Source organism: Carassius carassius, chromosome 4, assembly GCF_963082965.1.
Source record: "Carassius carassius chromosome 4, fCarCar2.1, whole genome shotgun sequence".
Lineage (NCBI taxonomy): Eukaryota > Metazoa > Chordata > Actinopteri > Cypriniformes > Cyprinidae > Carassius > Carassius carassius.
In genome coordinates, this window is record NC_081758.1 from 13,120,407 (window position 1) to 13,134,631 (window position 14,225).

At 35.5% G+C, this 14,225-nt stretch overlaps 2 protein-coding genes across 3 annotated transcripts in view; one reads left to right on the plus strand and one right to left on the minus strand.

The window, feature by feature from the left end:
• Positions 1–2,737, minus strand: part of LOC132136345 (uncharacterized) — a 207,072-nt gene extending 204,335 nt beyond the window's left edge. Inside the window, exon 1 of the mRNA XM_059547236.1 lies at positions 2,017–2,737. Within this exon, the coding sequence (XP_059403219.1) occupies positions 2,020–2,670 (651 nt within the window). The 5' untranslated portion in view covers positions 2,671–2,737 and the 3' untranslated portion in view covers positions 2,017–2,019. The remainder of the gene's footprint in view (positions 1–2,016) is intronic.
• Positions 1–14,225, plus strand: part of LOC132136282 (double C2-like domain-containing protein beta) — a 279,102-nt gene that overhangs the window by 96,006 nt on the left and 168,871 nt on the right. The window lies entirely within an intron of this gene.

Below are 14,225 nucleotides of genomic sequence, written 5' to 3' on the forward strand. Positions count from 1 at the left end.
CCTGCCCTTGAATACCTGTATAGTTTTGTAATTGATCTATGAGTATGTCATGATCTATGGTGTCGAACGCAGCACTAAGATCAAGTAAGACTAGAAATGAGATGCAGATGCAGATGCAGAAGAAGCAGGTCATTTGTAATTTTAACAAGTGCAGTTTCTGTGCTATGGTGGGGCCTAAAACCTGAAATTCTTCATACAGATCATTTTTATGCAGGAAGGTGCTCAATTGAGCAGACACAACTTTTTCTAAAATTTTAGACATAAATGGAAGATTTGAAATAGGCCTATAATTTGCCAGTACACTAGGATCTAGTTTTGGTTTCTTAATAAGAGGCTTGATAACCGCCAGCTTGAATGGTTTTGGGACGTGACCTTAAGATAACGACGAGTTAATGATATTGAGAAGCGGTTCTTCGGCTACAGGTAACAGCTCTTTTAGTAATTTAGTGGGTACAGGATCTAATAAACATGTTGTTGGTTTAGATACAGTGATAAGTTTATTTAGCTCTTCCTGTCCTATATTTGTAAAGCACTGCAGTTTATCTTTGGGTGCGATGGATGAAACTGAAGTGTTAGATGCTGTAGAATCTACATTCGCTATTGTATTTCTGATGTTATCTATTTTATCAGTGAAGAAATTCATAAAGTCATTACTATTTAACGTTGGTGGAATATTTGAATCAGGTGGCGTCTGGTAATTTGTTAATTTAGCCACTGTGCTAAATAAAAACCTTGGATTGTTTTGGTTATTTTCAATGAGTTTGTGGATATGCTCTGCCCTAGCAGTTTTTAGAGCCTGTCTATAGCTGGACATACTGTTTTTCCATGCAATTCTAAAAACTTCCAAGTTAGTTTTTCTCCATTTGCGTTCAAGACTACGAGTTACTTTCTTGAGAGAGTGAGTATTACTGTTATACCATGGCACAGTACGTTTTTCTCTAACCTTTTTTAATTTGATGGGGGCAACAGCTTCTAATGTATTAGAGAAAATAGTGCCCATGTTGTCAGTAATTTCGTCTAATTCATGTGTATTTTTGGGTACAAATAGCAGTTGAGATAGATCAGGCAGGTTATTTGCGAATCTGTCTTTGGTGGCTGGAACAATAGTTCTGCCCAGACGGTAACGCTGAGACATATAGTTAATATCAGTTATACGCAGCATGCACGATACAAGGAAATGGTCTGTAATATCATCACTTTGGGGTACAATATCTATAGCAGTAAGATCGATTCCATGCGATATAATTAGATCTAGTGTATGATTAAAACGATGAGTGGGCCCGGTGACATTTTGCTTGACTCCAAAGGAGTTTATTAGGTCAGTAAACGCAAGTCCTAATGTATCATTTGCATTATCAACGTGAATATTAAAATCTCCCATGATTAGCGCCTTATCAACTGTAACTAGAAGGTCTGAGAGGAAATCTGCAAATTCTTTTAGGAATTCTGTATACGGCCCTGGTGGTCTATACACAGTAACCAGAGCAAGAGATACATTAGACTTCTTTTGCCTGTCTGACAGTGTAACATTTAGCAGAAGTATTTCAAAAGAGTTAAACCTGTATCCTGTTTTCTGGGTAACATTGAGAATATCACTATATATTGTTGCAACACCTCCGCCACGACCAGTCTGACGGGGCTCATGATTATAACAGTAGTTTGGTGGAGTAGACTCATTTAGACCAAAATAATCATTTGGTTTTAGCCAGGTTTCAGTCAAGCAGAGTACATCAAAACTATTTTCTGTGATCATTTCATTTACAATAACTGCTTTGGGTGTGAGTGATCTAATATTTATGAGCCCAAACTTTAAAAATTGTTTTTGTTCATTTACTTTACATTTTTCTAGTTTAATTACGATAAGATTTTTTCTAGATCCTACATTATATTTTGACCTCACTATTCGGGGAACAGACACAGAGACACAGTCTTAATAGTTTTTACAGCGCAAGTACTTTTATCATTTAAGCGGGTGGAACAAAACTCATCATAATAGTTATTAGAGAATTGTCTTACTAGTCACATGGAGCGAAGTGTCCTGGAGATGTTGTCAGAGAGCAGCTCCGCTCCGATTCTGCTGGGGTGTAATCCATCAGCGCGAAACAGCCTAGGACGCTCCCAGAAAAGATTCCAGTTATTAACAAATAGCAGTTTCTGTTCTTTACACCATGACAACAACCATTCATTTAAAGCAAAAAGTCTACTGAACCTTTCGTGTCCTCGTCGATACGTGGGCAGTGGTCCTGACACGACGATCGTCGCCGCGGGCGTCGTGCTGCGAACCGTCTCGATCAGGCTGCTGAAGTCGCTCGTCATCGTCTCCGTCTGCCGCAGCGTGGTGTCGTTAACCCCGGCGTGAAGCACGACCGCTCTGGGGCTCTCGTCGGCCTTCAGGATCGCGGGTATCTGCGCAGAAACATCGAGAACACGAGCACCAGGCAAACAATGAGTGTGCACTTTACCTTCGGCTAACGTAGCACTTACGTGTCGGACGATGGAGTCTCCGATGATCACAGCGTCGCGTCCTGTCTCGCGGAGGGGAGCGAAGCGGTTCCGGATGGAGATGTCGAAGGCAGGAGGGGGAGAAGTCGTCGCCCGGGTCCCGGCTCGCGTCCTCCGCTGTGGATGCACCCAGGGTCCGTGGTGTCCCGGCGTCGCAGTGAAGGACATCTGGGAAGATCGCGTCCTGGGTGCACCGGGCCTGTGCAGAGAAACACACGGAGTAGACGTAGTGGGACTGTTAGCAGATCGCTGTATACTTACCCCGGACTTGTGAGCGTCATTTTTTATATTTTTCAGTTTAATAGATTTTTATTTATAAAATTGTATTTATTTTATTTAAATGTATATTTAATTTTACATTTATGTTCCAACAAACTTGAAAAAGTCTGCTTGATAAATGCAAATTATTATTGTTAAATAGGAATTTAACTTTTATAATATTTTTTCATTTGTTTTACCAGTTTTCATAATATAGACAGAGAGCATCTTTGGTATACACTCTCTCTGTCTATATATATATATATATATATAAACGTATCCAAGTTTAATTATTACCCCAAGTTTTTTTTTTATTATTTAAATGCAAATGCAAACAAATTGATATATATATATTGAATATTGTAAAAAATGTGACTATACCGAGATATATTTTTTTTCATATATCGCCAAGCCATTGTAAGATACTGTACAGATCTTAAATAAACTGTCACAATATGAGATAATCCATTCTAAATTAAATGGATTTAATATGGTATTAATTGTGTGTTATAAATAATCATACTCTTAAAAGTTAAATCCACAAATGCATATTACAATGTATTTTCATTTTTATGATTATTTATGAGATTGTTTATTTAGAGCACATTTGTAAATTGAAATAATCAGTAAATGGCTGTAAATTAATTTCACAGTATTAATATGATATAATTACAGTATATTGCTGGCATCTCTGCTGCCAGTATTTTACTGTAAAATAAAATAATAAAAACTTGGAAAATACTGTATTTAATTTTTACGGTAATAAGCTGTAAAGCAATTTTACAGTATTCATACAGTAGAATTACAGTAGAATGTTGGTGTCTCTGCTGCCAGTATTCTAAAGATAAATTTTTACAGTGTAGTCTCACCCTAGCAACCACCCAGAGAACCCTAGCAACTGTATAGTTACATCCTTCAGCCATTTCTTGGCCCCTTTGAGCATGGTTTGATGCAGACAATAGCCAGGTTTCCATCCAACTCATTTGCATTTAGGGATGTCAATATTCGATCATTTCCATGATCAATCGTCGTTTAAATTAACGATCAATTAATAACCTTAATGCTGCAAAACACGTCTCCAGCGGTATCATTATTATGTGCAAAAGCCACTTGGAAAAAAAAGGTTTCTCACCGAATAAAAGGGGTTTTAGTATGAATAAAATGCTAGTAGCAGGACTGTAAGATGAATAGATGTGATTATGATCATTTGATAAAATGGAGAGAGCGCGCCATACGTTTGAGATCGTTGTTGGTTTATTCCCGTCAAGGAGACCGCTGAATGCGCCTCTTTAAATGGTTTCGTGGTGCTCGTTGTTGTATTTTAAAACGCAATTTCAATGTTTTCAAATGACACCATCGTATTAAAAATTAAATTATCCCAAACGTAACTGAGGCACTTGTGGCTGTGCTGCGCAGTCAACGAGCCACTTTTTTCACATCAAACATTTTATGCAAGTATTATGACCAGTACTTTATTTGATCCTGTTCTTTGAGCTCCAGCCATATCTTAGCACTGGTTAGCCTTGGGGTAGTGATTTGAGCCCATTTTGCCCTACATAATAAAAAGGAACAATTCTGAGATTGTGACATTGTGGCAGTGAGTTCTTCCTTGGCATGCACCCCTCACAGTTTCTTAAGAATCTAGTTATTTGTTATTATTAGTAATTTACATGGCTACAATCACATGCTATTACTAATGTCATGATGATAGTTATGTAAGCTACTCGAGAGCAAGAATATATGAATTCATATGCATGATTTGTTTTTCCATTAGCATGGCAACCAACATGAATAATAAATAATGACCCCTGCCGTACCTAATGCAGCTAAATCTTCTGCTCAAACCTGGCATTATATGCATTGATGATGTGCTCTTCTTCAGTGTTGTTTAGAGTATTAGAGTTTGCTTTGACATTTCATTTTAATACCTTGTTGAAATGTATGTTGACAACAAGATAAAAATAATAATAATAATGAACCCTTTTAAAATATGTTTATGTGGAAGCAACATATCTTGCCCTACTCTCCTCTTCCTAAAAACTGCAATCCATGTGATTGAGCAGAAATTTACATGAGCATTATGCACATTAAATCCAAAAATGTTTTTAGTCCTGAAAGTTACAGTATGTTTCCATAGTGCATGAAGCACATTTATCTCAGAAGATCAATGAACATGTGTGACCCTGGAGAACTAAACCAATTTTAAGTCGCTGGGGTGTATTTTTAACAATAGCAAAAAAAAAAAAAAAAAAAAAAAAACATTGTATGGGTCAAAATTATCTATTTTTCTTTTATGCCAAAAATCATAAGGATATTAAGTAAAGATTGTGTTCCATGAATATATTTTGTAAATTTCCTACCCTAAATATATCAAATATTAATTTTTGATTAGTAATATGCATTTCTAAGAATTCATTTGGACAACTTTAAAGGTGATTTTCTCAGTATTTTAATATTTTTGCACCCTCAGATTCCAGATTTTCAAATAGTTGTATCTCGGACAAATATTGTCCGAACCTAATAAACCATACATCAATGGAAAGCTTATTTATTATATAGTACTCAGTATTTTTACAGTTTTAAAATAGAGAAACATTCACAATATTTTCAACCACCATCCAGGGCTCTACGGTGTGACTGGAAACTACTGCATGTGACTATAAAAAAATATTTAGAAGCACCTGTGTGACTGACCCGTTCAGCATATTTGTGTTTGCGATGAGGGAGCTTCAAAGGTTTCTAATGTAGCCTACTTATAGCTTGTCTTTATAGCATTGAGTAATGTATCACAGACATATCCTCTCATTATAACAAAGTGTAGACCGAGTGTAAATAAGAGATTCATTGTGCAGTGTAAGGAGCTTTGTTGATTATAATGAAGGTTTGTGAGCTCACGATAAACTAAAGTGTGTGACAGCCTTTAATTATTATTAAGGGGGTTTGCAAATGTCATACTGATTTAATACAAAAGTTCATTAAACTAAGTTAATAATAAGTGATTTATATTGTCTGACTACAACACTATTGCCTTATTTTGCTCTATTTCAACAAAAATAGTCTAAAATAAAGAACAGCTGAGCTGCTGTGCATCTCCATTAAAGCACAGCATTTCATTTATGAATGAACTGCATTTTTAAGTCAATGATTCAGTTACCCATTCATAAAGACAGTCACGTACTTCATTACTGAATGAATCAGCCGTTTGTAGGAATCAATGAAATTAATGATTCAGTGATAAAATCAGTGACTTGCTGCCACCTGCTGGCAGTTTTAATTAAAATTTTCAAGTATCATTTCTGTTATTTAAATAATTTAATATTTCTATATTAAAAAATTCATATATATATAAAACAGTAACCTAAACACATATTTATGAATTTAATTGCACTTATTCGACCTCTGAACCTCATTAAATGTTTGAAAATACACATACAAGCCACTTTTGTGTTCTTCTGTGCCATCTCTGTAGTACAAATGTATTTCTTAAATACTGATTTCATTTGATTGGTAACTTATTCTACTTATTCTACTGGTTGTTATTCTGTTGTTTTGATTAGAAATGTTAAAAAGCTTATAAATATTTTTTAATTGACATAAAAGATGTCATACTTTTAATAAAGTTAGAAAATGCCAATACAAAGGTAAAAGCAAAATTCCCTGTAAATCACTTAAACGAGTCAAATATCACCTCGTAATGAAGGGTTCATTTTTTAATCAGAATATTTGATTATTGATTAGAAGGTGCTCCTAAATTTTTGACAGTGCTCCTACATTTTTTTAAATAGAGCACAAACGCTCCTAAAAGGGAAAGTAAGCGTAGAGCCCTACCATCTGTTCTTGTATAATTATCATCGGTGGAAGTGGCTTGTCAACGATCAGGCTGGATAAAATGCTAACGAGAAATGGGATGCTTAACCCCTGACCCCAGCATTTGATGTGTCGCTCTCTCTGGTGATGAGGGGCTGCTTCAATTCAATTCAATTCAATTCAAGTTTATTTGTATAGCGCTTTTTACAATACAAATCGTTACAAAGCAACTTTACAGAAAATTATGTTTCTACAATATTTAGTAATAATAGCTTATAAGTGGTTACTGTCAGTTTGTGCACGAATGACAGGATTTGTAGAAAAATGTATACAAGTCGTAGTCAGCAAGATGATGAACATTATTAATATTATTAATAATTAATAATTATTATATGATGCAGTCACACTTGTGGCAATATTTGTTAGTTCTGTTGTTGATTCAGGGTTAGCATCATCTGAGGTCCTCTGAGGGTCAGCATCATCTCTTCTCAGGTGTTCTGGATCCAGACTGGAGCTTGTGTAAATCCTACCCGTGGCAAAACATAGAAACAAATAGAGACATCATTAGCATAGCTGCTGTTCCAACAAAGTAAAATTAATTAGTTTAACCCAAGCTAAAGAATAAGAATGCGCATTTGATCAGATGCAACTATACTCACAATTTTAGATACATTATTTAAATGCTTGGCGAAAGAGATGCGTTTTTAATCTAGATTTAAACAGAAAGCTCTACCTCCTTTAGACTTTGCTATCCTAGGAACTACCAAAAGTCCAGCGTTTTGTGACCTTAGGGTGCGTGATGGATTGTAGCGTGGTAGAAGGCTAGTTAGGTACGCAGGAGCTAAACCATTTAGGGCCTTATAGGTAAGTAATGATAATTTGTAACTGATACGGAACTTAATAGGTAGCCAGTGCAGAGACTGTAAAATTGGGGTAATATGATCATATTTTCTTGACCTGGTAAGGACTCTAGCCGCTGCATTTTGGACTACCTGTAGCTTGTTTATTTTAGAAGCAGGACAACCACCTAGAAGTGCATTACAATAGTCCAGTCTAGAGGTCATGAATGCATGAACTAGCTTTTCTGCATCAGAAACAGATAACATGTTTCGTAGCTTGGCAATGTTTCTAAGATGGAAGAATGCAGTTTTTGTAACATGGGAAATATGATTTTCAAAAGACAAGTTGCTGTCTAATATAACACCCAGATTTTTGACTGTAGAAGAAGTAACAGTACTGCTTGAGGATCCTTTGATGCCACTGTATTATTGTGATGGGGGAGACCCAGGCCAGGCATTTAGCTGGAATGATGTTAAGAGGGAAATGGAGTGACACCGCTTCATATTAATGCTGTTCTCATGGGGGAGGTGTTGGGGTGTTTTAGGGGCTTAATGAAAGAGAACAACAAGAGCCTAGTCATGCTTTGGAATTCATCTTATATCTGTTGGTTGCAGAAGTAGGAAAATATTATTTTTATTATTTTAAAGTTCTATTCGACCACATTACGGTCTCCATGTGGCTGCTTGGTTGATTCTCCCTGTAATGCGTTTGTCTCTCACCACACAGTTGTAAGAACACATCAGAAATCAGTAGGAATGGATAGAAGTATCAGCTCTAAATACTGCTGGTGTATTGAGAAAATCACTTCTCACAAACTTTAAAACCAAGTAACACTAGAGATTTTTTTTAATCCCTTATTTAGCATGCAAATTAATGCATAAAAACTATTTTAAATGGAACCCTTATTCAAAGAGAGCGGAGACAGAGAAAGATAATTTGCAGGAAATAAAGGCAAAACTGAATATTGAATGGCTTTGTTACAACTAATAATAATAATCAATTAAATTGTAGTAATAAATGAAAAGTTGTTAACAAACGATAGAGTAGCGATAGTCTGATCATTTCTGATTTAGGCCCATTAAATCTTTATAATTATGACTTTTAAATCAAATGTTGAATAGCAATAATTAGTCTTTCAAAAAAATTAGTTTTTTTTTTTTTTTTTTTTTTTTTTTTTAGAAATTGAACAAAATAATCAAAAAGATATTATTATTATGGGAAAGGGTCTTTTGACTTAGAATGAGGAATCATAAGGAAACAATGAGGAGATTCAACCAATCTCCTGGAAACAAACTGTAATAAAAAACATAAATCAAGTTCTAGAGCAATAATATGCAAATAATTTTCATTGTTTGTCTGGTGGAATAGCTGAAGGGGATCCTACAGTAGGATCGGTTCATGATACTCAAAGTAAGAATAACTCACAAAGAATAAGTGTTAGTTAAAACATTCAAATAATAAACCTTAATGCACAACCCATCAATTCTGGTAAAAACATTCCATGCCCAGCTTCACAGGTGTTTATAAATGTTCTGTTATTGCATCATATCTATGGTGCAGCAGGTGGAGTTTTTCTTTAAACTCCACCTGCTTAAAAAGCTAGCCTTTTTATTCTTTTAACCAATCGGGTAGCTGTTTACACATCCATCCACAGTTATTAGCACCCAGAGCACTAGTTACTGAGTCAGGCTGCCGGGTGCCATTCAGCAGCTGTAACTTTAGCTTGCATCTTCATATTTTTGAATTTCTGTTGCTGTAAATAACTACCATAAATTATCAACTGTGATGTACTGTATATTGATGAAGATGAAAGTAAAGTGTGGGCTTCACATCTTCGCCATTTAATCTTTTATGAGATACCTTCTCCATCTGCAAATATCTCATCAATATGGAGCAGAAGTATCATCCTATTTTCAGTAGGTCTTATTTAAAATCGTATTTGCAAAGCCAAAAAAAAATTAATCACCTGGATAGGCATGTAATTTCTTGTATAGGTTGTTTAAATAAAATTAAATATTTGGGTAACACTTTAGATTAAGGAACACAATAAACTCCTATTATTTAATATTATTTAATAAATAATATTTAATAAATAGCTAAGTAAAGTACAGTAGTTGTTAAGTTTAGGTATTGGGTCGGGGTTAAGGGGTCTAGAATATGGTCATGCAAAATAAAACATTAAAATGTGCCTTATAAGAACTAATAAACACCTGATATGCTAGTAAAATGCATGCTAAGAACAGTGAGAGTTGGTCTTTAAAATAAAGTGTATATTTGATGAGCCTTACCTGAAGTGGTGGGATGTGTTTACATGCACAGATTTCAAGAGATTTGCTTTCAATTCAGTCCAGTTGCTATTGTTAGGGGTAAGATGTATCATGTCAGGGAAGTTGAATGCTCAAATCCTCAATTTATTTTGAATTTCAAATGTAATCTATAAATATGAACGTGTACTATCATTCAAAAGTTTGGTGTTGGTATGATTTTTTTTTAAAAGGAGACTTGTGCTCAGGGCCGCATTAAGAGCTTACTGAGCTCCGGGGCTATGAGTTACTGCAGGGCCCCCCCACCACCACTTTAGGTCACCAACTATAGAGAGAGAAAAACCCAGCATTTTTCTAAAACACTGCTGAAGTTGTTTTACATAAATATAATCTAGAATCATTCAGAATAACCGTTGCCTTTACAATATACAATACAATTAAGAAAATAGCTACTTGAAAAACTTAAAACACTGAATAATATTATATTGTACAATCAAATATACAATACATAGTCTTCACTATAAATTCAACATTCATTCTTGTTTATTTTACAAAAGTGATTCAGTCAAGGGCAGTTTATTACTTTCTTTCTGATGTTTGATTAACATTGACACAAAGGGTGACAGCAGCTTTATTAGCAGCTTCTTTCATTTTAAGACCTCAGGGTCTGAACTGAAGTCAAGTGCCCTGTGCAAAACCATCTCAAGTTCACCATGGTCTCAAAACGAGCATTTACTAAATGAATTCTCTCCCGGTGACATGCACCCATGGAATGATGAAATGATGACTTCTGGTGAATATTGTGGAAACTAATTGATGCATTTAGATAAATATATTTCATACATTATAGCATATTATTATACAACTTATTAGCCCTATATATTTATAAAATAGCAAAGTAGGCCTAATCAGTATAAAAGACTGAACCACATAGATGTGAATAGAAGGCATATCATGATCATTTTGCCAACATTGAACCATGGATTTGTTTAGTTTATAATTAGTTTTATTTTTAACTTTATTAAACAAATACAACATATAACATTCAAAACTCATCGGCTTAGACTAGGGTTGTGCCGATAGACGATAGTATCGTGTATCGACGATCGTCAGAGATATCGACATAAGCAGAATTCTCTGTCGATAATCAAGACAATATTAGGCTCATTTTCCTATTAATGTAGCTATTAGATTATAATAATAATAACTATTATTTTTATTTTTATTAGGCTGCTTATTATAATTCGGCTTTTAAAGGCAGGGTAGGTAATACACTTATAAACAACTTTCTTCCAAATTTGTTTAAACTTTCTATATATATCAATGCATAATTAAAATGTAAGTACTCTGATAAAAAGAGTATAAAAATCGAGTGACTCTAGACCGTTTAATCTGTATTAAACACAGCTCATTATTTCCATTTCGGGACGAAACATAGGATTGGCTTAGGCGACTGTCACTCTCTCGCAACCATGGCAACCACCCTTTTGCCACACATGACCTGCCCACTTGCGCGTGCACTTTTGATTTCAGGAATTCAACAGGCAAACAATGGCAGAGAAACAGCAAGCAAATTTCACAGTACCAGCCTATGCAGTTAGTGAAGGCAAACCAGGCAAAAAAAGGAAGACAGTAACAGTACAAGAAAAGGCAATGAACAAAAAGTCTTTGGATAAACAAAGAAATAAAACGCGAGTTTATATCGGCGTGGCTTTCCAGCGATGGCGAGAACTGAGGGAACTCAAGGGGCTGAAAAGTGACTCCTTGATGGCTTTATTTCTGCTGGACAGGTAAATCTTTCTTTTTGTATTTTGATCATACATATTTTTTTCATGAAGCATGTGTCATTAGCACACGTAGCTGCGTAATATAGCTAACATAACATTACTTAGCGAGCCATAGTAGAGGCTTTGGAAGGAGCCCAGAAGGGAGGGGGTGGAGTGAATGGAAATAATGAGCTGTCTTTAAAACAGTCGTGAGAGGTCTACAGTCACTCGGTTTTTATACTTTTTTTTTCAGAGTACTTACATTTTAATTATGTATTGATATATAAATAAAGTTTAAACAAATTTGGGAAAAAAGTTTTTTATACATTTTTTTACCTACCCTGCCTTTAAAGTGCCCAGCTATTTCACTTAATTTCACTGCCTGCATTTCACACACACACCTCGCACGCGCAGGAGAATTAGAGCATGTATTCGGTGAAGTTGTAACGCTTTGACTCGGATAATTCGTTAAATCCATGAAATGAAAGAGATAGAAAACGACGAGTTGGTGTCCCACACATTTAATGGCTGGTATACGGCAACGCGCTCTTCTCATACATGAGAGATTAACTCTTTCTTGGTGTCACAAATAAAGTAAAGATAAAATAATTAACAAGGCGGCAGAGCGAATTTATCATCCATAGTGCATGGTTCTCACGTAGTCCTTTTCTTAAAGACTGATCACTTAACTTATAAAACACACTATGTGGTGATGACGTAGAAGGACTAGGTGAGAACCACTATGGATAATAAATTCAATCTGCTCCCTTGTTATTATTTTTATGCACACCGCACTATAATGTGATGCATGAAAAATACATAGTTTTGGCCGTTACAAAGTCTCCATCCACAAACAGACGTACATCGTCTGCAGATATAAGGTATTTCATTTCACTTTAACAAGTAATCTAAACGGCCTATATACTGTATGTGCAATATATTAAACGAGCCCTCACTAACTGAGTTTAATGCCACAGTTATGTTAGAATGCATCTCATTCTTGTTTCTGTGACGGTGCGTCAGACTCGTCATGAGGCAAGCGGTCCGGAGCGCTGTATGACTGATGCATCAGTTCAATTTAACTCTACTCCAAATATATGAACTTACCTGTTTTAAATACTTTATATTTAAATGTTCGTTTATGCCCAATATTAGTGTTTGACTGTTGGACTTTAAATGAAATCTGCTATTGATTTTCACCGTTGACTGATTTTGCAGAACATTTAGACTGATAACTTCCCTGCGCAGATGCGGATGCGCGATATGACAGTTGCGTCCGACTATGTATGAACTAGCTGTTTTAAATACAGTATTTTTATATTTAACGTTAGTTAAATCAGTCAGTATGTTTGAAAGTAATTTTTTTTTTTTGATTATTGGTGACTCCATAGGCTCTCTCTCGCGCACCTGCGCGGTTTCAAACACCAAATAGTTATGCTATGACAAGAACAAAGAGTCTCTCTCTTGCTCCACCCATGCTCGATAATATTGTGTATCGTCGATCTCACGGGCTGACGATATGACGATTTGAAAAATGACCATATCGCCCAACACTAGCTTAGACTGCATTTGAAGAAAAATAAACACAACTGTTTTCTGTAGCCTTGTGCAAACTTATTCAATAAAATTAGACTTCTAGAATGTTCTTTCCAGTGCAAAAAAAATATTTTTAATTTAATTAGACATTTTAAGGAAGTGTGGTGCAAATATCTTTATATAATTATACTTCCATTGTAGTTAACATTCTTTCCAGTGCAAAACAATAATATATTTATTAAAAAAAAACAATTATTAATTAAATAATAATTATTTCCCTCCTTCAGATACCTATTTAATGATTGACACATTATGAGGGAGCGGGAGACAGGAACACAACAAGGGGGAACACTGGGGAGATGTATATGGAATGTTAGGCTAAACCTGTACTATCTATTTTAATATAATCAATTTCTTATCAACTATATTTGAGTTTTAAAAATCCACATGATTACATAGTCTACTATATCAGCCTCTGGAGTCGACTGACTCGACTACTGAAGTAACCTTGACCTCGCTCCGTCCTGTGCCCGCAGCCTCTCGCTCCTCTTGTGATTATCGCCTGATGCGTGCTGCTTAATATCACACACTCCGCCGTGACAAACAGGAAAAGGCATATGGTACAATTGGCCTTGTATTCATTGTCCCTCATTTTCCCATTCAATTCTATATTTTTGTGCTCTCTTCTTTTTCGCCGGCTTGGGGTAGTCAATTTTACATTTCCCGCTGTTGTCACTTGTCGTCATCGTTGCTAAGATACGTGACTCACAATGACTGAAACGACCAATTAAAAGGGCATTCTCTGATGATGCTACGCTGATCATAGACAAACGGGGAGAAATTAGTAGGCCTATCTACCGCACCGTCAGGTTTTTTTTTTCTCATCATAGCCTACAAATGTCTTCGTTCAAAGTAGGGATGGGCATTCGATTACATTTTCTTAGTCGATCGTCGGGTGAGTTAACGATCGACTATCGATTAATCATTTATATTTTTATAATATAATTAATTATTTAATTTTTATAATTAAAAAATGCAATGAATACAAAAATACAGCGTGTTTTTCCTCGGTGAGACCTTTATTACAAGATCAACTTGTGGCAGACTGTTAAACTACGTTCAGGCAAACCGAACATATATGCGCGTGAATATGCGGTGCTCTAAAGCAGCGGAACCTGCAGCTGCGAGCCGGCGTTCTTAAACAGAGACCTCATTTGTTCCAAAATAATAATAATAATAAAAGAATCATGTT